Below are 22,914 nucleotides of genomic sequence, written 5' to 3' on the forward strand. Positions count from 1 at the left end.
TTTGGGATAGAAGTCCCTTGTCTCATTTTTATCCAAACCTCAGGCTTCTATTAAAGAGTTCCAACTCTGTTGTTCATTCATCCATTTATATAGCCAGCATTTATGGATTATATTCTATATCCCAGGCATTATTTCTTATGCCAAGAAAATGATTTCCAAAGACCTGAGAATTAAAAGCACATAAACATCTCCAGTAACAAGACCTGGAAGGAATTACAAAAACCGAACAACTGTTGTAGGAAGGGGTTGTGATATTGAGTTTCACTGGAACCCCGGGATCTTACTGCCAGTAAATGCAGCGTGACCTTGGCATATCCTTCTACCTCTTTTTCCCTCTGAATACAAAGTGCTGGAGTAGAACATCCTTGTCCTCCTTTAGGCTGTAGGCCATTGAGAATGGTTTTCAGTCTACAGTGATCCCCATATAAAGTCAAAGTCATCAGAGATGCATTGAAAAGAATGTTGTACAAATGGTCATACCCTGAAGTGTCTGCATGCTCCAAATTCCTTGACTTGAAAACACCCTTGTGAAACCTGAATTGACAAACATTACACACTGATAACGATTTATATTCCCTTCATTTTGTAAGATCATGAAAGGATATTACACACAAAAAAGTCTTTGAATTCCAGATCATTAAAATTTCAGAATTTTGAAAATTGAGTAATCTACTTGAAATTAGCTGAAATGAAGAAAGAAAACTGTCAGTTTATGGGAGATAATCATAGCTATTACTTCCCAAGCAGTTTGGAAAACAAAAAAATCTGAGCGGATATTAATTAATAAGCTTATTTATAACAAGGATCCACAAATCGTTGGAGGTCATTGCCTGTTACATGTTAGGAATTTTCAGAATGCTAACTATGGAATTTTATGTCAGGATCATGGCCAGGCGTGGTGGGGGTAAACATAAGGACCTAACTCCTACTCCACCATTCTCACTTCATGCTTAGTTATGTAGACTACAATTGCATTAGTTGGTTCTCAAAAAATAAACAAGATGTTTTAGAGAACGAATCCAAGTGGGAAGACAGGGCACTTTAGAAGAGTAATTGCTAAATCACAATTCAGATCTCTTTCTCTTTTTATGAACATTTTCCTCTCTTCAGTTTCAAAATACATGCTTGTTGAAAAATAACTGAAATAATCCAGAAGTATGCAAAGTAAAAAGTAAAAGATCTTCATCTCCACTTCTCCCTCTGCCCCAACTAATTCGTTCTTTTCCCCAGAGTTTGGACTCTATCTTTTCTGACTTTTCTTCCGTGTGTGTGTGTACATACGGGGGAGGGGGTGGTAGAGCTGGGGAAGAAGAAAGAGAAACAGAGAGAGAGAGATCTGCAACTTGATTTTTCACTTAATGTATCTTGAACATTTTTCCATGTGCACCTGATAAACGTACAGCATCTTTCAGAATAAGCTGTATAGCATTCCACAGTTGGATTGTTCCATAAGTTACTTAACCATTCACCTATGAGTACACAATAAAGTTATTTTCTAATTTTTCTCCTATACATAAAGATATAATGAATATCCTTTCACTAAAACCTACACAGGCTAGATATATACCTATTCATTTTAAATACTTGTCAGTTTCCTTTCAGAAACTTATTTTGGAAATCCTCAAACATATACAGAAATAGAAATCAGAATGGTGAACAAACATGTACCCATCACCCAGGTGCCACAATTACCAACTCCTGCTAACTGGTCTCAACTCATCACCTGCCCTTTCCCTCCCTCTTCCAGTTTGTTTTGAGCAAGTCCCTGACAGTGCATCATTCCATCCATAAAATAGTGTATCTCTAAAAGATTAAGGTCTGATCTTTAAATATAACCACAATGCTGTTATCACATACTTTCAATAGCATTATTTTTTCTGACCTAGCAAAATATCAATAACAGTATCGTTTTTTGAGAGCATTCTGTAAATTCTCTGTTATGTACATATGTCTAAACTTACCCTTTAGATCAACTGGATTATTCATATTTTCCATAAATTACTTAATTTTATATACTTGATGTAAAAGAGAGTTCTAAAACAATTGTTCTGTACTCCCACTGTGATTTTAGAATTGAATTGGTTCTTATTTTCCATATTTCAAAGCTATATTTTGGTATCCTAAAAACTCATGAATTTTTTCATGGTGTGTATGTTTTGTCGGTCTAGCATATCCTTTCTTGCAACTAGTATTTTTCACCTTGAACTCTATTTTGTCTAATACGGTAATAGCTATTCCTATTTTTTTTTTTTGTTTTGCTTCTTTGTTGATCCTTTTACTCTGTCTTTCTGTATCTTTTCCAAAAGATTTGTCTCTTACTATAAATCTGATTTTTTAACCTAACAGAGAGCCTCTGCCATTTACAAGGGAAATAATCCATTTATATAATCGAGAAAATTGATGCTCTAGTTGCTATCATCGTACTCGATATTTTCTGTTATACTTTCTTGTTGTTTCTTTTAAAATTTTCCTTTTCCAGTGCTCGCTTCAGCAGCACATATACTAAAATTTTCCCTTTCTGCCTTTTGCTCCATTGGTTGAGTTTCTTTTTCTCTTTTCACTGTTTAGAAATTACACATGATTTTTCTATTCTTCCTATAGTTCTCTTTCATTTTTTTTTTCCCAGATCTTTATTTAAAAATTTTCACATTTACAGGAGCGTTGCAAGAATAATGTAATGATAACCACACCCTTCACCTAGATACCTCAGTGGTTAGATTTTCTCACATATACTATGTAAACACATAGGAGTAATTATTTTGCCTAACCATTTGAGAGTAAGATATAGACAAAGTAACACTTCACATCTAAATACTTCAGCATGTATCTCCTAAAAACAAGGGCTTTTTCCAGTATAACCATAATACAATGATCTCAAAAAATGTGCCATTGATACAATACTATTATTTAATGTCCATGTTCAGATGTCTGCAATTGCTCAACAATGCCTTTTTTAGATTTTTTAAAAAAATATAGGATCCAACCAAAACATTTGCCAGCTTTTCTTATCTTTCAGGACATTAGTGTTTTTGAAGCATCTAACCCAGTTGTTTTGTGGAATGCCCCTCAGTTTGGATTTGTCTAATTGCTTTCTCATGATTATACTCAGTCCAGACATTTTTGGCAAGAATACTACATAGGTGAAATTGTGTTCATTACAATGTATCAAATCGGGGAGGCATGTGATGTCAGTTTTACTGTTAACGGTAATGATAGAGTTAGCCATTTAGTTAAATTGGAGTTAGTCAGATTTTCCTATTGTAAGAGCCTTTCCCCCTTTGTAACTAGTTTAATCTATGGTGTGACAATTTGAGAGTAGTAACGTCCTGTTCACCAACAACCTTCTACCCCTGGTTTTAGCATTAGTTGATGATCTGTGCCTGAGTCAATACTTAAAAAATCAATTACTTCTACTGCTCTTGGGTAGCTCCTGTTCCTTTCTTAAAAAGTCATGTGAAATGTCACCTCCTCCAACGCCTCCCATTCTGATATGGGTGCCTCTCTTCTGTGCACCTCTGGCAACCTGACCTTCTAGCTGAGTGTAGTTCTGCTTGTAGGGTTTCTGCTCCCAGAATGGGTTGAGATCCTTCTGTCAGGAAGAGCTTTCCTTCCGCACCCCCACAACATTTGTTGTTTATTTTGTGGTGGTTTTAAAATTTTGTTTTAGTCTCACTCTGTACTCATGTCATGGACCTTTTAAAAAAAAATCAAATGTGTTATAATTCATTTATAGTCAGTGTTTTTTGAAGGTCATCTTGTCACAAATTTGGCAAGTGAAAGCCCTATTAAGCTGACTGCCAAATGATTTGACATGACCAATCATTTTTTAGTATTTACTCAATGTCTGGTACAACAAGGTGTTGCAAGTTTATCTTGTCCTTTTCTAGTCCAAAACCTGGATTCAGCCATATCTTCAAAGATTCCTAGCTCCTTTCAGTGGTGAATAGTATTTAGAAACCAGGATCACCTCAGTGTGCTCATTGCTTTTGGACTGTCTTCATTCCTGGGCTCCTCAGAAGACAGCCAGGAAATATTTATTTTTTAATAAGTTCATACTGATACCTCCAGTTTAATCCAAAACTACAGGGTTTCTTCTTCTCTTTCCCTCATTCCTGATTTGTATCTTCCATCTCCCATAATGAGAATACCGGTTTCCTCAACTTCAGTATTTACTCATTTGCTCAATCCTACAGTGCACACAAAATACTTTCATGATTACTGTCCTCATACTACTACCAACAGCATAAATAATAAGTTTTAAAGATTTCTCTGTATTTAGTTTTGTCCTCAGAATATACTGCCCTGAACATAGAAAGTCCGAGTACTGTGTTCAAAAGGTACTTGGATTGTCTGTCTGTTTTTCATTTGGCCCTACTTTTATTTAATGTGGGGTTTTACCCATATTTATATATTTAATTTTACTTTTTGAATGTATAAACTATTAGCATGGTTACAACAGCAGAGTACACATTCTTTTTAAGTGTACATGAAACATTCATGAAGATAGACGATATGCTGAGCCATAAAATGTCTCAATAAGATTAAAAGGATTGAAATCATACATAGTATGTTCTGATCACAGTATTACACTAGAAATCAATACCATAAACCTATCTGGAATATCTAGATATTTGTAAGTTAAAAAATACATAAATACCCTGCAAGTCAAAAAAGAATTACAAAGGAAATTAGAAAATATTTTGACCTGAATAAAAATGAAAACACAACATGTCAAAATTTGCGTAATGCAGTTAAAGTAGTGCTTAGAGAGAAAGGTATGCCTTTAAATGCTTTTATTAGAAAAGATTAAAATTTAAATTCAATGACCTCAGTTTTCCACATCAAGAAGCTAAACAAAAAATGAAAACCTCATCCAAAATATGTGGAAGGAATAAGAAGATAATAAAGGTGAGAGCTGAATTCAATGAAACAGGAAATAAAAAAACAATAGGTAAAATCAAAAGCTGGTTAGTTGAAAAAAATCAATAAAAATGATAAATCTCTCTATATATATTGATCACAAAAACAAGAGAGATAATACAAATGATAAATTCTAGGAATGGAATATGGATGATTAATACAGATCCTACAGGCATTAAAAGGATAATAAAAGAATATTACAACTGTATGCCAATGAATTTGACAAATGAAATGGACAAATTTCCAGAGAGAGGCAAACTGCTAAAAATTGACGCAAGAAGAAACAGAAAATAGGTGTTAAATGAGTTGGAACTGTAATTTAAAACATCCCAATACTAAATACAATGTGGTTTCCTGGATTGGATCCTAGAAAATGTTGGTGGGAAAACTGATGAAATTTGTATAAAGTCTGGAGTTAATAGCATTTTACCAGTTTTAACTTCTTAGTTTTGGCAAACATACCATGATTGTTAATATGTTAACATTAGGAAAACTGGGTGAAGGGCTTATAGAACTTGGTACTATATATGCAATTTTTATGGTTTTTTATTTTAAAATAAAAATTTTATTTAACATCAACAACAATGCAAAAAAAAAAAAAAATCCCAATAAGGAAAACTTCAGATCCAAATAGTCTCACTGATGAATTTTATCAAACAGTCAAAGAACAAATAATACACTAATCCTACATAAAGCCTTCAAGAAAATAGAAGAGGAGGAAAATTTTTGCAACTTGATTTATTAAACCAATATTTCTCTGATGCCAAAGCCAGAGAAAAACATTCCCATAAAACTACAGAACAATATCCCTCATGAACAAAGATGCAAAAATTCTTAATAAAATATTGTAAAAAGAATAAAAGTAATATATAAAAAGGATACTACATCATGACCAAGTATGGCTTATCCTAGGAATGCATGGCTGATTTAACATTCTTACATGGAAGTAATTCACCAAACTAACAGAATGAATGAGAAAACCATATAATTCAATATATGAAGGCGCATACACAAACACATGCAAGCATTTGACAGAATTCAATAACAAATCATAATATTTTATTTAGAAATAAAAAGGAACTTCTACCATATGATGAGTCATCTTTGAAAAAGCTATAGCTAAGAACGTGCTTAATGGTGAAATACCCCAAGATCGAAAATAAGACAAGGAAGGATACCTGCTCTCATTGCTGTTATTTAACATTGTACTAAAGGTCCCAGCCAGTGCAGTAAGGCAAGTAAAAAAAGGCACAGGTATGAAAAGTTAAGAAGTAAACCTATGCTAATTTGCAGAAAACATGATCATCTATGTAAAAGATTCTTTAAAACTACAAAAAAGCACTATAATAATTGAATTAGCAAGGTTGCAGGATACAAGGTCATATACAAAAATTAATTTTTATATACTAGCAGCCAGAAATTGGTAATTGAAATTAAAAATACAATATCAGTTAAAACAGGACACAAAATTGTGAAATACTAATGAATCAAGTTAATAAAATTTATTATGAGACCCATATCCTGAAAATTATAAAATGTCACTGACAGAAACTAAGACCTAAAGAAATGGAGAAATGCACCACATCGATGAATCAGAACACTCAATATTTTTAAGATGTCAGTTTTCCCCCAGATGACATAGATTGAACGCAATCCCAACCAAAGTTCAAATGGACTCTAAAATTAATGCACATGAAAGGAACTAACATAATCTAATTTCAATACTTATTAGAAAGCTAAAGTAATCAAAATACTGTGGTATTGGCATGAGGATAGGCATACAGATCAATGAAACAGACTATATGGTTCAGAAATAGACTCACAGATCCATGCTCAATTATTTTTTGGCAAAGGTGCCAAGGTAATTCAATGAGGAAAAGATAATCTTTTCAACATATGGTTCTGGAATAAATGGACACCCTTACGGAGAACAAGTGAATCCTGATGCTTATCCCACTCCATACAAAACAAATTATTGAAAAGATCTGAACCTAAATGCAGAGGCTAAAATCCAAAAACTTCTATTTTTTGTTTGTTAAAAACTTGTAAATGAAAGCACAGGAGAGATTATCTGTGATCTTAGGGTAGGCAAAGATGGCCTAGATAGGACACAAAAAGTACATAGGCCATAAGAGGAAAAGACTGATAAATTGAGCTTCATCAAAAAATTTTTAAATAACTTCTGCAGTTCAATAGACAGTATTAAGAAAACAAAAAGGCACAAGCTACAGACTGGAAAAATTATTTGCAGTACTTAATCTGACAATGGACTTGCATTCAGAATACATAGAGAATTCTTACATCTCAATAAGAAGATCAACAATCCAGTAAAAAAAATAAAAGGATAAAATATTTTAACATACTTCACAGAAGATAAACGGTAAAAGGCCAATAAGCCCATGAAAAGATTCTCAACATCGTTGGTCATCAGAGAAATGCAAATTAAAAGCACAATTAGATACCATACACCCCCCACTAGAACAGTTCCTAAAAAGACTCAGAAAGTGTTGGCAAGAATGTGCAACTGGAACTCTCCTGTTACTGTTGGGAATGTACAATGATACAATTACCTTGGAAAACAGTTTGGCAATTTCTTATAAATTTAAACCTCCTCTTACCATACCACTCAGCCACCTCATTCCTAAGTATTTATCCAGAAGAAAGGAAAACATGTCCACACAAAAATTTTGTGCGTGAATGTTCATGGCAGCAAACCCCAAACTGGAAGCTACGCAAATGTTCACAACAGATGAATGGATGAACAAAATGTGAGATATCTACCCAGTGGCATACTACTCAGCAATAAAAAGGAATGGATTACTGATAGGCTCAATAACATGGATGGCTCTCAAAAATGTATTCTGAGTGGAAGAAGCCAAACACGAGAGAGTCTATACTTTATGATTCCATGTATGTGAAACTTTAGAAAAGGCAGATCTCATCTACACTGAAAGCAAGCACGTTAGTGGTTGCCTGGGGACTGGAATGACTGAAATGGGGCAAAAGGTAGCTTTCTGTGGCAATGGAAATGTTATATATTTTTATTGTGATTATACAAGCGTATAAATGTAACCAAATCTCATCAAGATGTACACTTTAAATGAATTTTACCACATGTCAATGAAGTTGATTTTTCAAAATGGCATGTTCAACACAATATTAGAGGAGAACAGAGTTGGAGGACTGACACTATCTAAGTCTCACTATATAGCTACCATAATCAAGAGTGGTATTTGTGAAAGAACAGACTAATTGAACAGAATAGAGAGCCCAGAAAGAGACCTACATAAATATGGTCATATGATCTTTGACAAAGGAGGAAAGGCCATACAATGGAGAGAAGAAAGTCTTCAAAAATGATGATAGAACTGGACATCCACAAGCCAAAAAATGAATCTAGACACAGACCTTATAGCTTTCATAAAATAACTCAAAACAGATCACAGACCTAAATGTAAAACACAACTATAAAACCCCTAGTAGATAACAGGAAATAAGCCTAGATGACCTTGCATATGGCTGTGACTTTTTAGATACAGTACCAAAGATCCATGAAAGAGATAATTGATAGGCTGGGCTTCATTAAAATTAAAAACTTCTGCTCTGCAAAAGACAATGGCAGAGAATAAGAAGGCAAGCCACAGACTGGGAGGAAATATTTGCAAAAGACATATCTGATAAAGGATTATTATCCAAAATATACAAAGAACTCTTAAAATAACAGCAAGAAAACAATCCAATTTTAAAAACGGTCCAAACACCTTAACAGACACCTCACCAACAAGATGTACAGATGTTAGATAATCATATGAAAAGACGCTTCACATTATGTGTCATCAGGGAAATGCAAAATACAATGAGATGTCACTAAACTGAAAATCCAAAATACTGACACCACCAAATGCTGATGAGGACTTGGAGCATCAGGAACTCTTTATTCATTGCTGATGGGAATGCAAAGCGGTACAGCCAGTTTGGAAGACAGTTGAGCTTAAACTAAACTGCTCTTACTATAGGATCCAGCAATCACACTCCTTGCTATTTATGCAAAGGAGTTACATCCACACAAAAACCTGCACACAGATGTTTGTAGCAGCTTCGTTCATAATTGCAAAAACATGGAAGCAACCTAGATGTCCTTCAGGAGGTGAATAGGTAAGTAAATTGTGGTACATTCAGACAATGGAATATTATTCAATGCTGAAAAGAAATGAGCTAATAAGCCATGAACAGACATGGAGGAACCTTAAATGCATGATCAATGCATGATTCCAACCGGATGACATCTGGAAAAGGCAAAACTATGGTGACAGTAAAAACCTCAGTTGTTGCCAGGGGTGGGATGAGAAGATGAATAGGCAGAACAGGAGTATTTTTAGGGCAGTGAAAATACTCTGTGTGATACCGTAATTATGGATACATGTCATTATACCTTTGTCCAAACCCACAGGATGTACAACAACAGGAGTGAACTCCATTTATCACTATTACTTCCTTGGGTGTTGGTTTTCTCAGGTTAGTTTGGTGCTTCTCTTTCGTGCTGTTACTTTTCATCAAATATTTGGTGATTTTTGTTTATGTAAATGTTAAATGGCATTGGAATTCTAGATTGATCGTTATTGGTTACTGAAGTGTATTTTCTCAGTAATAATTATCTCCGTATTTTCTCAAAATCCCTATTCTTTTTTTCTTGATCTTTTCCTCTCACATATATGCAGTTACAGAGTTTTCTGTGCTCATGGGCTTCTGATCAGTTTGATTCCATTTGATTTATATTTTCAATAAATTTCTCACTAGCCCAGTTTACTGATTGTGCCCTTTACACAACTCAGTGCAATCATGGATTTATTCTGATTTTAAAGCTTTTGTTTCATTTCAGAAGAGAATGGGAAAGAAAAGTAAAAATCCAGTTCAGATTTTTTCAGTTTATGAAACAAAAATTTATCTTCCCCAGCACATAAGTCATGGTTATTAGAAATAACAGATGCCTGAGTGTTCCCCCCCTCCTCCGGCTAAGCATGAGCAGGACCTCACCTAGGGTCATTGTCATTGTCTAGATGAGATGCTAGTGATTCAGTGTCTGGGCCTCAAGTTTGCACATTCAGTATCACCCACCTAATCATAATAGCTAATGTATAAACCCTGATGCCAATGTTTTAATCTAAAACACAGTAGCTTACCTTTTCACTGACTTCACTTGTCAAACAATTAATTGCATGAAATTTATAAACAGAACTCCTTATTATGAGAATCAAAACACATTTTTCATTTAATTTTGTATACAGGTATAAAGTAACAAAAACTCTTATTTATTTTTTTATTCTTATTATGTTATGTTAATCACCATACATTACATCATTAGTTTTTGATGTAGTGTTCCATTGATTCATTGTTTGTGTAAAACATTTAAAATTAATATTGTTAATTGCAGAATCACCAAATTAAAGATAGACTGTGCAAGCTATTCCTTGAGAAATAGATATGTCACAGAACTAGAACATTCTGCTTGGCCTGGCCCCTGACTTCCTTGTGTAGGCAGATGATCATCAGAAGCAAGATTATCATCACAAGGCGGTTTGGTAAACTTGGAATCAGAGCGAGAAGAGCTAGTTGAATGATTTCAGTGGTTAGTGCTTCGAGGAGCAGGAGAGTCACTAGTAAGGTGACACCTTTGTCTTGAGGAAAGGATCGTACCTACTAAGAGCACCACAGTCTCCCATCAGTTACCTGGAGTTTTTGCAGCCACAGAGAGAGAGCACAACACAGACACACAGCGATGTCTACCTGACTCACGTTTTTCAGTGTTTGCGTGCACTGCTTTCTGACCATATAGTTGCCAACCTTTACCTAACAAAAGTGGCATAACCAGCTCTGGGGTCTCCAGCTTTTAGAAGTCATCTACCTTTCCCCCCTAATGATCCCACTAGGTACCCAGGACTGCATCTCCCGTTTGGGGGATATGGGTGTCCTGAGGTCTTACAGGGGTTTGATGGCCACAGACAGGTCCGGATAGACTGAGAAACACCTTATAGCATGGATATGTGGCTCCTGTAAGCCAGCAAGGAATGGGTGGAGTGTTGGGTGCAGACAGTCAATCCTTTTGGGTTCAGGTAACAAGAGGGTCTCTACTAGAGTTGAAGCCAGCCAGCTCCCCTGCCCCACCTTTTGAGATAAGAGTGATTCTTCAACGGTGCCACCAACTCAGCCCTCCGCTGACTTTACTTGAAAATTGGCTGCATGAAATGTATAAATAAGACTCTTTATAAGAATGAAAACACAATTGCCCATTCAGTTATTTATGTAATGCCCAACAGGCTGAAATAAACACTTAAATCTAGAATAGTTAAGACACGATATCGGGTAAACATGGCAGAGCTTCCTTTGAAGGATCTGCATTCCAAGAATGAGCAGAGCAGAATGAATGTCCCTCTGTCTTCCCTCAGACCAGCCTGCACACCCAGTGAGGTCAGATATGTCTACTTTGTTCTCCCGGCTCTCCTGCAAGAGCTAAAGGCGATCATGTCAGTAAAGCTGATGCTTGCTGTATGCGGGGCGCCGTTCTCAGAGCTCGATGTGGTCACTCCTTTAATAGAGAACACCTGTGCCTTTTGCAGCTGTGAAGATGACCTCTCCGAGGACAGAGAGGAGCTCCTGCACGGGATTTCAGAGCTGGACATCAGCAACTCGGATTGCTTCCCCTCCCAGCTGCTAGTGCACGGGGCTCTAGCCTTTCCCCTGGGGTTAGATTCCTACCACGGCTGTGTCATAGCGGCGGCCCGCTATGGCCGGGGCCGGGTGGTCGTGACCGGCCACAAGGTATTATTCACCGTGGGCAAACTCGGCCCCTTTCTGCTCAATGCTGTGCGCTGGCTGGACGGGGGCCGCCGAGGCAAGATCGTGGTGCAGACGGAACTGAGGACACTGAGCGGCCTGCTCGCGGTGGGGGGCATAGACACCAGCATTGAGCCCCATCTGACCAGTGATGCGAGTGTCTATTGCTTTGAACCCGTGAGTGATGTGGGGGTCAAAGAGCTGCAGGAGTTTGTAGCCGAGGGCGGGGGACTGTTTGTTGGCGCCCAAGCCTGGTGGTGGGCCTTCAAGAACCCTGGAGTGTCCCCTTTGGCTCGGTTCCCAGGAAACCTCCTCCTCAACCCCTTTGGCATCAGCATCACAAGCCAAAGCCTCAATCCAGGGCCCTTCCGTACGCCTAAAGCAGGGATAAGGACCTATCACTTCCGCTCCACTCTGGCGGAGTTCCAAGTTATAATGGGCAGGAAGAGAGGGAACGTGGAAAAGGGCTGGTTGGCCAAGCTGGGGCCGGACGGTGCAGCTTTCCTCCAGATTCCCGCCGAAGAGATCCCTGCCTATATGTCTGTGCATCGGCTCCTGAGGAAGCTGCTGAGTCGCTATCGGCTCCCAGTTGCAACCCGAGAGAACCCCGTTATCAATGACTGCTGCAGGGGTGCTATGCTTTCCCTGGCCACTGGCCTGGCCCACTCTGGAAGTGACCTCTCTCTGTTAGTGCCAGAAATCGAAGACATGTACAGCAGCCCCTACCTGCGCCCCTCGGAGTCTCCTATCACTGTTGAGGTCAACTGCAACAATCCAGGTACGGAATGGGGGGCGGAGCGTCCAGCGTGGGGTCCTGTGGGAACGGGGTCTGATGGCTTCAGAAGGCCATCTCCACCCTTGGCCGTGCACTTTCAAGGAGATGGGGGTGGGGGTTTTAAGTAACATTTGCAAGAGTTGAGTCAGGGCAGCATGAAGGGAGAGAGCCGTGCAGAGTTCCCAAAAGGGCCGTGGATTCGCCGGACGGAGATGGCATCACGGAGGAGGGATAAAGTCTGTCCTTCCTGTGCTTTGGCAGGCACCAGATATTGCTGGATGAGCACTGGGCTCTACATTCCTGGAAGGCAGATTATAGAGGTCTCACTGCCTGAAGCTGCTGCCTCTGCTGATCTGAAGGTAATGTCGTGCCCCATCTCCACATGACACAGACCCAAATGTTCTGGCTTTCACAGTTGCCATCTTATTTGATCCTCATAAAAACCCTATTGGCAACATGGGGCATGTACTTTTATCCCATTTTAAGGATGAGGCAACTGAGTTGCAGGTGCAGGTGGATTGAAAATATCGATCTAGTACACCTAAAACTAACGTAACACTGCGTGTCCACGATACTCCAATCAATCAGCCAATAGATCTGATACATTTCAGAGCCCAGGACTCAAACCTAACCAACTCCTGGCTCTTAAATTTTGTGCTTTTCACTTATGTCCCAGAGTGGGGAATAAGAAAGGCACCAAACAGGGGCGCTTGGCTGGCTCAGTCGGTAGAGCCTGCGATTCTTAATCTCAGGGTCGTGAGTTCAAGTCCCACGTTGGGCATGGAGCCTACTTTAAAAAATAGTAATAAAAATTCTTTAAAACTAAAAAAACAAAAGGCACCAAATGGAGGGCACCCGGGCATGCAGAAGTGTTCAATCAATCTCAGTTCCCTTTCTGTGCTCATCCAATCTCCCATTGGAGCGCAGGGTCTTTCTGCCTCTTTCCTGTGACACCGAGGACTGTTCCTGGCTCCCCTGGTCCCCCTTCAGCTGTCACTTTCTTTTTTTTTTTTTTAAAGATTTTATTTATTTATTTGACAGAGAGAGACACAGCGAGAGAGGAAACATAAGCAGGGGGAGCGGGAGAGGGAGAAGCAGGCTTCCCACGGAGCAGAGAGCCCGATGTGGGGCTTGATCCCAGGACCCTGGGATCATGACCTGAGCCGAAGGCAGACGCTTAACGACTGAGCCACCCAGGCGCCCCTAGCTGTCACTTTCATACACACACACACTCTGTTCGAAAATTAAGTAGTCATCCTGCTCTGTCCCCCTGAAGAGTCGTTGTGACAGGTAGGGTCTGTTCTGTGCCCTTGTTCTGGAACTTGTTTAGCATAAACCTGGGAGAACGATCCCAGGACTCCACCCAGTACAGGAGCTGCTCCATCGGCCCAGGAGAGGAGCCCTGGAGAACAGGAGGAACTGAATCCACCCTCCAGTTCATGAGCTGGTCACACTGCCCCCCCCCGCACCTCCTCCCCAGTCAGCAAAAGTCCCAAGTCAGCAAGATCCCCTCTGCCCTGTTCCCAAGGCCAGAGTCACCACAACCAAATAGGCAACCCAGGACTCTGTGGGTTCCAGAGACACCCAGGGGCCTTTGTGGGAGTCAGCCCTCCTCAGCATTAGCCTATGGGCTGCACCTATGGGTGCCCCTCACTTCAGTGTCTCAACATGACCCTGTGTGGAGCTGACGCCCCAGGGAGGACGTCTACGTAAAACACGATTCGGTCCACACAGCCCCGAGGAATGATGGAATGGCATGGGCTTGCATGGGGTCATGGCCCAGTGACCTTTCCTGTCCCCACCTCCTGGGAGCCCTCCCTCTCCACCTGCACACACCCCAAGGTGACTCTTAGGGGGATCTCTCTGCTCCAGATACAGATCGGCTGCCACACGGATGACCTGACCAGAGCCAGCAAGCTGTTCCGAGGCCCACTCGTGATTAACCGGTGCTGCTTGGACAAGCCCACCAAGTCGATCACCTGCCTCTGGGGCGGCCTGCTCTATATCATCGTGCCCCAGAGCAGCAAACTGGGCTCTGTGCCCGTAACTGTTAAGGGGGCCGTGCATGCCCCATACTACAAGCTGGGTGAGTGGGAGCCGTGGGGAGTGGGAGAGCTGGGTCAGGAGATCATCTGGGGCTGTTTGGTGTAGGAGGAGAGAAACTCTGGGCTGGTAGAGGGGAGGAAGCTAAGTTTCCTTAGATTCAGCACTGGGGCCAAGGAGATGAAGACCAAACCACATTCTTGGAGACTTCCTAGAAGGATCAAAGGGGAGATATGGTCACTCATGACCTCGGTGTTTTCCTCCTGGGCTTCAAGTTGGATGTTTTAACATAAGGGATTTGGGGAAGTGAGTTTCAAGCCCCATGGCCTCTCTTCCCAGGGGAGACCTCCCAGGAGGAGTGGAAGAGGCGCATCCAGGAGAATCCGGGTCCCTGGGGAGAGCTGGCTACGGACAACATCATCCTGACCGTGCCAACCGCCAGTCTCCGCACACTGGAGAAGCCCGAGCCGCTGCTTCGCCTCTGGGACGAGGTGATGCAAGCGGTGGCACGGCTGGGGGCTGAGCCCTTCCCCCTGCGTCTGCCTCAGAGGATCGTTGCGGACGTGCAGATCTCAGTTGGTGGGTGCTCTGCGCATGCTGCCCCTGGCAGCCTTCCTTTCTTTCAACAGACAAGCGGTGGGCAGCCAACACGGTAAAAACGTTTTTCTAGCAAGACATACAAGATGTAAGTCTTGCTATTTAAATGAAAGCGGGGAGATATGTATTTAAAAAAATAGACTCAGCCAAATCCCCCAACAAAACAACTGGAAACTACCTAAGTACCCAACAGTATGGAATGGTTAAGTAATATATGGACAGACACTGAGGAAAATTTCTAAAGTGCTATTTTGATGGCATAAGGAAATATGATGGGATTATGGGACATGAGAAAAGTGGGCTGTGGAACTGTATGTGAGCAGCATGTGAAATAATTAACAGTCTAAGTCGGCATGTCAAGAGTTGTCTTCCAGCAGCCAGAAGAACGCAGGAACAAAGTGCTAGGCTTTCACAGGAGTCCCATTGGGGGCTTCAAGGAGAAAGTAAAAGTGGTGGGGGGTCTCCGCCCAGGGTCACAGTTGTTGGGAGAAGGAATTTAACAACGTTGAGAAGACACTGAATGAAGAGATCTCTGCCAGTGGGTCAAGAGCCTTACAAATCAGGGGGTGTGTAGAAATGAAAGAACGATGGAAATTTCTTTAGACCCCAGTTTTCTTGCCTTACGGAGATGATTACTATAAAGTAGCGTCAATGTGGGCAACACCGTTTCTAAATAATGAGAAGGGGAAACCACCATCCAAGAGTTCTCCATTTTGAGAAAAGAATATAATGAGACAGATTCACATGACAGGACACCCTCACAGAAGTGAAAAAGCTGGAGAGTAACATGAAGGGCTGTTTGTAACATGCGTCAGACCCGTTACTGTCAGGCCAGAGTGAGGGTGGGGGAGAGCCCTGGTGGGCCTCATGTGGATTGCCCTTCTGAGCATTACGGGGTTCTGGAAGTCCTGGTAAAGCTGGGTGGGGAGCGTTCTAACCCCTCTTCCCTCCCTCCTGCGTTCCCAGGCTGGATGCATGCCGGGTACCCCATCATGTGCCATCTGGAATCTGTGCAGGAGCTCATCAATGAGAAGCTCATCAGAACCAAGGGGCTGTGGGGCCCCGTCCACGAGCTCGGCCGCAACCAGCAGCGGCAGGAGTGGGAGTTCCCCCCGCACACCACCGAGGCCACCTGCAATCTGTGGTGTGTTTACGTGCACGAAACGGTCTTGGGCATCCCTCGAGGCAGGGCAAATATTGCTCTGTGGCCTCCAGTTCGGGAGAAGAGAGTCCGAATCTACCTGGGCAAGGGTCCCAATGTGAAAAACTGGAATGCGTGGACTGCGCTGGAAACGTATCTACAGGTACTGGGCAAGAAGGGAGGGGGATGGGAAGCCCCGCTGGGGGGACCGCCCGTGCAACCTCGAGAGGGGACACCCTAGTGACCCCAAAGTGGTGGACTTAATTGCCTCAGCCGCACCCTCACGCCATGATTTTGAGGAGATTCATGAGAGTAGGTAGAAAGCACCAAGGCAGAGGCGAGGACAGTACTCTTCAGTTACCATGGCTTGCTCTGAAGCCAGACATACCTGAGACTGAAGCCAAACCATGTCACGGAATAGCTATCTAACACCAAACACCATGCCCACCCCCCCACACACACACGTTATGGGAGGGGACCCATCACTTTCCTTAGAAACTGCCTCAGTTTCTCCCTCAGAGGCAATCCAAGATGCCGCAGTGGCCTGCACATGAGGTTGCCTCTGCCTTTGAACTATTGTCCAGCATCCAAGTTCCCTCCTCCCAGTCGCTGGAGTGGCTCCCAGGCCACCGTGCAGAGTCTCACCACGTGGGGTTCCGGAACTCAGTCTCCAGTCAGGTTCTTCCACGTGCCCGACTTCCTCTCTGTGTGTACCCACTGCCCCGAGAACGATAGCGAAACTGCCCGGGACTCTAACCTCGTCGCTGGGGCCACTTCACCCCAGGGACAAAAGTTGTTCAGCTGTGAAATCCAGGTGAGGGTGTTTCAGAGAACTGCTATTGTCCGTCCTAACCTTAAAGCTCCATAACCCGGACTCACACGGGCTTTTCCCAGGGGCCTCGGGCCAGCTGCCTTTTCCTAAAATGATGCCTTACTTAACTTCGTTCCAACCACCTAGACTATACATCATCTTCTGTTTCTAGCGGACTCACTTTTTTTTCCTAAAGGCCATGTCAGTAGCCTTGCAGATTGGCACAGACCTGTGACTGATGCAGGTTATGTCCGGGTAAGGGAGAGGGGGATAGTTCTCCTGTTTTGGGGGTTTAACTCTGCAGCTGTGAAAGATACAAGGATCTTTTTCACTTCAGTCAGCTTTAAACCCTTGTGTGATATCCTCTCGACACTTTCACGATGGAGTGAGCTACCACCTAATGACATAGGTGGTAAATACTGATAATAATCATGACCGTGATTACCACAGCCATCCTTTATTGAGTGTCTGCTCCATGCTGAGCACCTCGCTAGCTCAGAGGCCCCATTAAGATAAGCCAGAGAGAGTAGCCCATGAGGCCCGCAGCTAGAACTGCAGAGAGGGCCAGTGACAGAAATGAAACTAATGTTTTTGGGGGTTAAATACATTACATTAATTTATTATAGTGTTTTTGGGGTCTTTCTGTGGATTAAATGTCTCTTCCTGCTGCCCCTTTCTCTCCCCAGCTACAGGAGGCCTTTGGTTGGGAGCCATTCATCCGTCTCTTCACTGAGTATAGGAACCAGACCAACTTGCCCACAGATAATGTTGACAAAATGAATCTGTGGGTGAAGATGTTCTCCCACCAAGTGCAGAAGAATCTGGCTCCGTTCTTTGAGGCCTGGGCCTGGCCTATCCAGAAGGAAGTGGCTACCAGCCTGGCCTATCTGCCTGAATGGAAGGAAAATATTATGAAATTATACCTCCTCACACAGATGTAAGGAGTGCCCAGCGAGGTGGCAGGTAGAGAGGTTTGGGGAGGTAGGCAGAGATGGGGATTCATTCCTCGACCTCTGTCTCTTAGGGTTCTAGCCTTGCGCTCTTGGCTCATTGCCCCCGTATCTTAATACCTAGTAGTTCTAGCTCTAGGAAGTGGGTTAATAACACAGCAAAAAGGGGAATCAGAATTTCTTAGGAGCAAGGCCTTCTGTTTATGAGTCTCATTCCTCTGCTCTCAGCTATCATATTCCCTCCTGGCCCTATTTTGGCCTGATTCTGAGAGCTTTGGCATCTGCCTCTATGCCAGCCCTTGGTTCACCACTATGGGCCATGGCCCTTGCGGGTGGTTCTTATCCTGACATCCTGAGGACTCTCTGGGCTTTTGTTTTTGACCAGTTGTTCCAAAAACCTGACCATAGAATCCACTGAAACACAAATTTACCAGGATAAGCAGACAGTTCCTTGATATTCTGTGTCTAAGGTAGTTTTCAAAGAGCTTGGAAAGCAGTCTGGTGTCGTAGAAAGAGCCCATGGCTAGCGTTAGCTCTTGGGGAAGTCATTGTGTCTCTACTCACATTTCCTTGTGTGTGAGATGAGGACAAAAATCCCTGCCTCACAGGGTTGTCGTGAAGACTCAGACTGACAGTTCTGAAGAGGTTTGTGAATGTAGGGATTCTTCTATGTTCTGCTGGCCCCCAGAATAGTGAGCTGAGTACTCCCCTTCTCTCGCCATAGCCTGGCGGTTAAGACCATCATCTCTAAGAGTAGACTCCCCGCATCCAAAGCCTGGTTCTTCCACCTGTTAGTCACATGACTCTGGGCAAGCTCCTCATAAAATGGGATCTATTTCATAGAATTATTGTGAGGATTAAATTTTAGTCTCTCTAAAAGGAATTAGAACAGTGCCTGGCAGTTGGTAGGTATTGAGAAAGTGCCAGGTGCCTTTATTACTAATTGGCATTAATTAATCATTTCAGAACTAGACTACCCTTTTACATGGCATTTACAGATGCGGTGTGATCCATCCCATCCCATCCTACACTCTATACACCAGCCTCTCAAAGGATTGGGGTCCATTGCTTTATGAGCTCTAGGATCTACAGGATCCACGGGCTCTAAATTCATAGTGGGGGTCTTACTAGCTACTTGGGGTTTGGTCTCTTTATTCAATTCCATCTTTCAGGTAAAATTCCTTCTTTGATTAAATCAAGAGTGGAAGTCACTTGAAAAATCAGAACAAATCCATGAGGGCGTTTGTCTTTAGCAAACAATGGGCATCCGACTTAGGGATGGTGTTCCTATCAGATTCCTATCACTGCCCAGAATTCCTTACTAGTTTGGCAGATAAAGTCCACACACAGAGAGAATCTTGACTTCAGAACCAGATAACTGGATACGACTGACCCAAATTTTATTTAATTACAATGCAAAGATTTTCTCAAGTTTTCTTCTAATCTTATTCAAAACCTCCCATTTCTGTGTAATTTTAACTAGAGTTGAGGCTCTGGGATTAATGCACACATCCAGCCAGTTTTCCTTTAGACCGCTTATATTTATTCAGATGTAGTTGTTTCAGTACACTATTTTATTTGCCTTATTAAGAATTGGGTGGATGCAGAGACAAGATTTGACCTAGAGAGTGTTTTTCTATGGATTCCTTTATTATGTCATTTCTTAATCCTAGAAGTCTTTTCCCTTATTTCATGAATATCTATCATCTAGATGCTTTAAACATAGATGATGTTGGACATTCATTCAACATTTGAAAAAAATTCTATTGATTAGTTAGAATTCTATCAATTAGATAGTATGTGCCAAATACTGTACTTGTTCTTTTATATAGATTGTTTAATTTAATCTTCACAATAATCTTATGAGATGGAAATTTATCACTCCCATTTTAGGAAGAAGTGAACTGAATTTTACAGAGATCAAGTAAATTGCCTAAGTCTACACTGCTAATAAATGGTAGACCTGGGATTTAAACCTGGGCACTCTGATTACAGAATGGGTGTTAATAACTACAGTGCTTTGAATATGCAAATAAATGAGTAAATGAAGAAACCAGCCAGCAAACAGAAGGACCTTTATGTCCCTACTTGCCAGCACTTTGCCTGCTTGTACTCACTCCTCATCCAATTTTATCAGAACAGAAAGTCCCTTTGTTTCTCCCAAATGCCAGTTAAAAGGAAGAACTTGAGGTAGTCTCCTAAGGTACATCCCAAAGACAGTGACCCGTTTAGCATCATCCAGGTCCTTCAGATCCCAGTTTATTCAGGTTTCATTTATCATCTCTAGGGCACCATGAAAGCATTCTAGTAGGGTACTGGGTTTTGAATGATGGGTTATTTTGGTAAAGTGCCTGACTCCCGAAAGTCCCAGACATTGCATGTTCTCAGCAAGGAAATCAGATTCTTAGTCTTCTAGAATAATATTTGTATCCATCCTGGCCCTCTTTAGTTTATTTTTAGCATTATGGCCCTGGGGACCTTCTTAAAATAGGAAGCTATTCATGTCACTCCCCTGTCTGAAAGCTTCCAGTGGGACTTCGAATATAAGATGATGAACTGAGCATATAAGTTTACCTCCCCTCCCTCCCTAGGCCCCACTGAAATTGAAGTCAAGAAATGCAAGAGAGAATTGACACATCTCAGCAAAGAAAACTAAACAGATTTGATTATAACTGAAGAAGATCTCAACACATTTCTGGAAGAGAGAAAGTGGATGAAGCATGAGAATGAATGAAAGAGTGAAGGTATCTTTCAGACAGAATAGAAGCTGATCTGAATAACATAATTCCAAAGAAACATGAGCACCTGAAAAGTCTACAAAGTAGAGTTATACCAGTTGTAAAATTGAATCCCATCCTATTCTGCCCCAACCATTGTGCATAGAATACAGGCAGTCTATAATTGGTATCCACTACAAATCTATTGTTCTTGTTGTTGTTTGTATAGAAATTGAATAAACTGCCTGAGGAGAGGTAGGAGTTGGTGCCCCAGAATAAAATTTCTCTTTTTGTGGAAATAAGTGACCCCTAGCCTATCGGCTAATCCTCTGAATGTTGAAACCCCTCCTCAAGTAACCCTAGTGCTTCTAGTCCTAGAAGAGGCTTATTGGAGAAACAGATCCAACCATACACTGGCCGAGGACACCCACACCAACTCCTGTAAAAGTTAACAGTTATATTGATTCTTAAATGAAAACAGTCAGCTAGGAATCCCCAGTCTTTGGGCATCGGGGGGTGGAGGAGGAGGACCAGGGGAGGAGCACTTAAGAAAAATAATCAGTTAGAATTAGGACGCTTGAAAAATACAACAAACTCTAGAGGAAACAAAGTGAATATGGAAAGAATAACTTTAAAATCTGTATCTTCAGAGAGATTTGAGGTGTATTTGTAAGATGAGTACAGAATGCTACACAGAAATGAAAAACTGAGAATAAAAGAGCCCTTGAAGGTGAAATAAAACTGCCCAAAATATTCAGTGGACAGGCTGGAAAATATAGTTGAGGGAAACTCCTTAGATATAGAACAAAAAGAAATAGCAGAAAAAAATAAAGAAAGGAAAAGATCTAGACAATCAATATCTAAGCATTAGGACTTTCTGGAAAAGAGAACATAAAAAAATATAGGTGAAGAAATAAAAAGGACAAAAAATGAAGAACAGAAAGAACCACGTCTCCAGATTGAGGAGCCCCATTACAACCTACATCTAGACACAATTTTGTGAAATTTTGGAATATTAAGGATACAGGGAAGATATTAAAAGTGCCCAAAGAGAAAATAAAGTTAAGTCATCACAATTAGCTCAACTAAAACAGGAATAAGAAATAGACTGGCAGCAGATTTTTCATTAGCAGTACTGAATGCTAGAAGCCAGTGGAATTTCTTCACTTACGGAAAATTTTTGTACTTAGAATAACATAGCAAGCCAAACTGTCAAGAGTAGTGTCAAAATGAAGACCTTTTCTGACATGCAAGTTTTCAGAAAGTCTACCTACTTTGCACCCTTTATGAGAAAGTACCTCAAGGAAGTTCTCCGACAAAATGATGAGGAAAACTGGGAAAGAGGAAAAAACAGAATCCAGAAAACAATGGATCTCACCCAGGAGGTGTCACTCTAGCAGACCCATTTAAGATGAGACTACACAGTCTCGGGCTCCTTGGGGAAAGTATGCATTCTGTTCCATAGATAGTTTCATTGAGAAGCTGGAATGTTTGAGTATATGGAGGACATACATTCTTTAGTCAGCAAAAAGAAAACAGAAATAAGTCAAGACATTCGTGAAATGTGAAACAACAATAAAAACTCACGGGATATAAGAAGAGACTCAATTGGACATTGGCGGTAGGTACCTCTCCTTACAAGAGGCACGGGCTTCATGAACACTGGATATGTACGGGAGAAAATGGCCTAGCTTCTACTCAGCTCTCAGTAAACATGACTTACTTAGCCAAAGTAATGCAGATGCTGTTTGTTGGTATTCAGTGTTCTGATCAGTCTAGAGATAAAACATGAAAGGCTTACTGTTTTATTCAGGAATGAAACTGAAAATAATTAATTCTGACAAATTAAGAAACAAGAGAGCAGAAAGAGGTTGAGAATTGGTTGGGGGAAGAGAGGTGTCAGGAAGAGTGGGGCTACTTAGATATTCACAGTGGGAATGAGAAGATAAAGTCTGCAGCTAATGGAACAAGAACCGGAGGATAGTATATTGTCCAAAGTTATAAATTAAATCAATAGAAGTCTTAAAAATGGCATATCTATCAAAAATTTGGGAAAGGATAGGCATAGGAAAGGTGGGGATAGTGTAAGTTAAATCCTTATCTTTTGTAATGGGGAATTATTAAAGATT

At 41.2% G+C, this 22,914-nt stretch overlaps 1 protein-coding gene across 4 annotated transcripts in view; it reads left to right on the plus strand.

Moving 5' to 3' along the window:
* Window positions 1-21,724, plus strand: part of TCAF1 (TRPM8 channel associated factor 1) — a 48,039-nt gene extending 26,315 nt beyond the window's left edge. For 3 of the 4 annotated variants that reach the window (XM_032401409.1, XM_032401408.1, XM_032401410.1), the window contains exons 3-9: window positions 11,535-12,529; window positions 12,788-12,885; window positions 14,399-14,612; window positions 14,909-15,148; window positions 16,133-16,470; window positions 17,805-18,055; window positions 20,660-21,724. In XM_032401409.1, coding sequence (XP_032257300.1) covers window positions 11,535-12,529; window positions 12,788-12,885; window positions 14,399-14,612; window positions 14,909-15,148; window positions 16,133-16,470; window positions 17,805-18,055; window positions 20,660-20,669 — 2,146 coding nt within the window. In that variant the 3' untranslated portion in view covers window positions 20,670-21,724. Of the gene's footprint in view, window positions 1-11,534; window positions 12,530-12,787; window positions 12,886-14,398; window positions 14,613-14,908; window positions 15,149-16,132; window positions 16,471-17,804; window positions 18,082-20,659 lie in introns of all 4 variants that reach the window. The other variant, XM_032401411.1, reaches the window with a different exon arrangement.
* Window positions 21,725-22,914: the final 1,190 nt, after the last annotated feature.

Source organism: Phoca vitulina, unplaced genomic scaffold, assembly GCF_004348235.1.
Source record: "Phoca vitulina isolate PV1807 unplaced genomic scaffold, GSC_HSeal_1.0 scaffold4, whole genome shotgun sequence".
Classification (NCBI taxonomy): domain Eukaryota; kingdom Metazoa; phylum Chordata; class Mammalia; order Carnivora; family Phocidae; genus Phoca; species Phoca vitulina.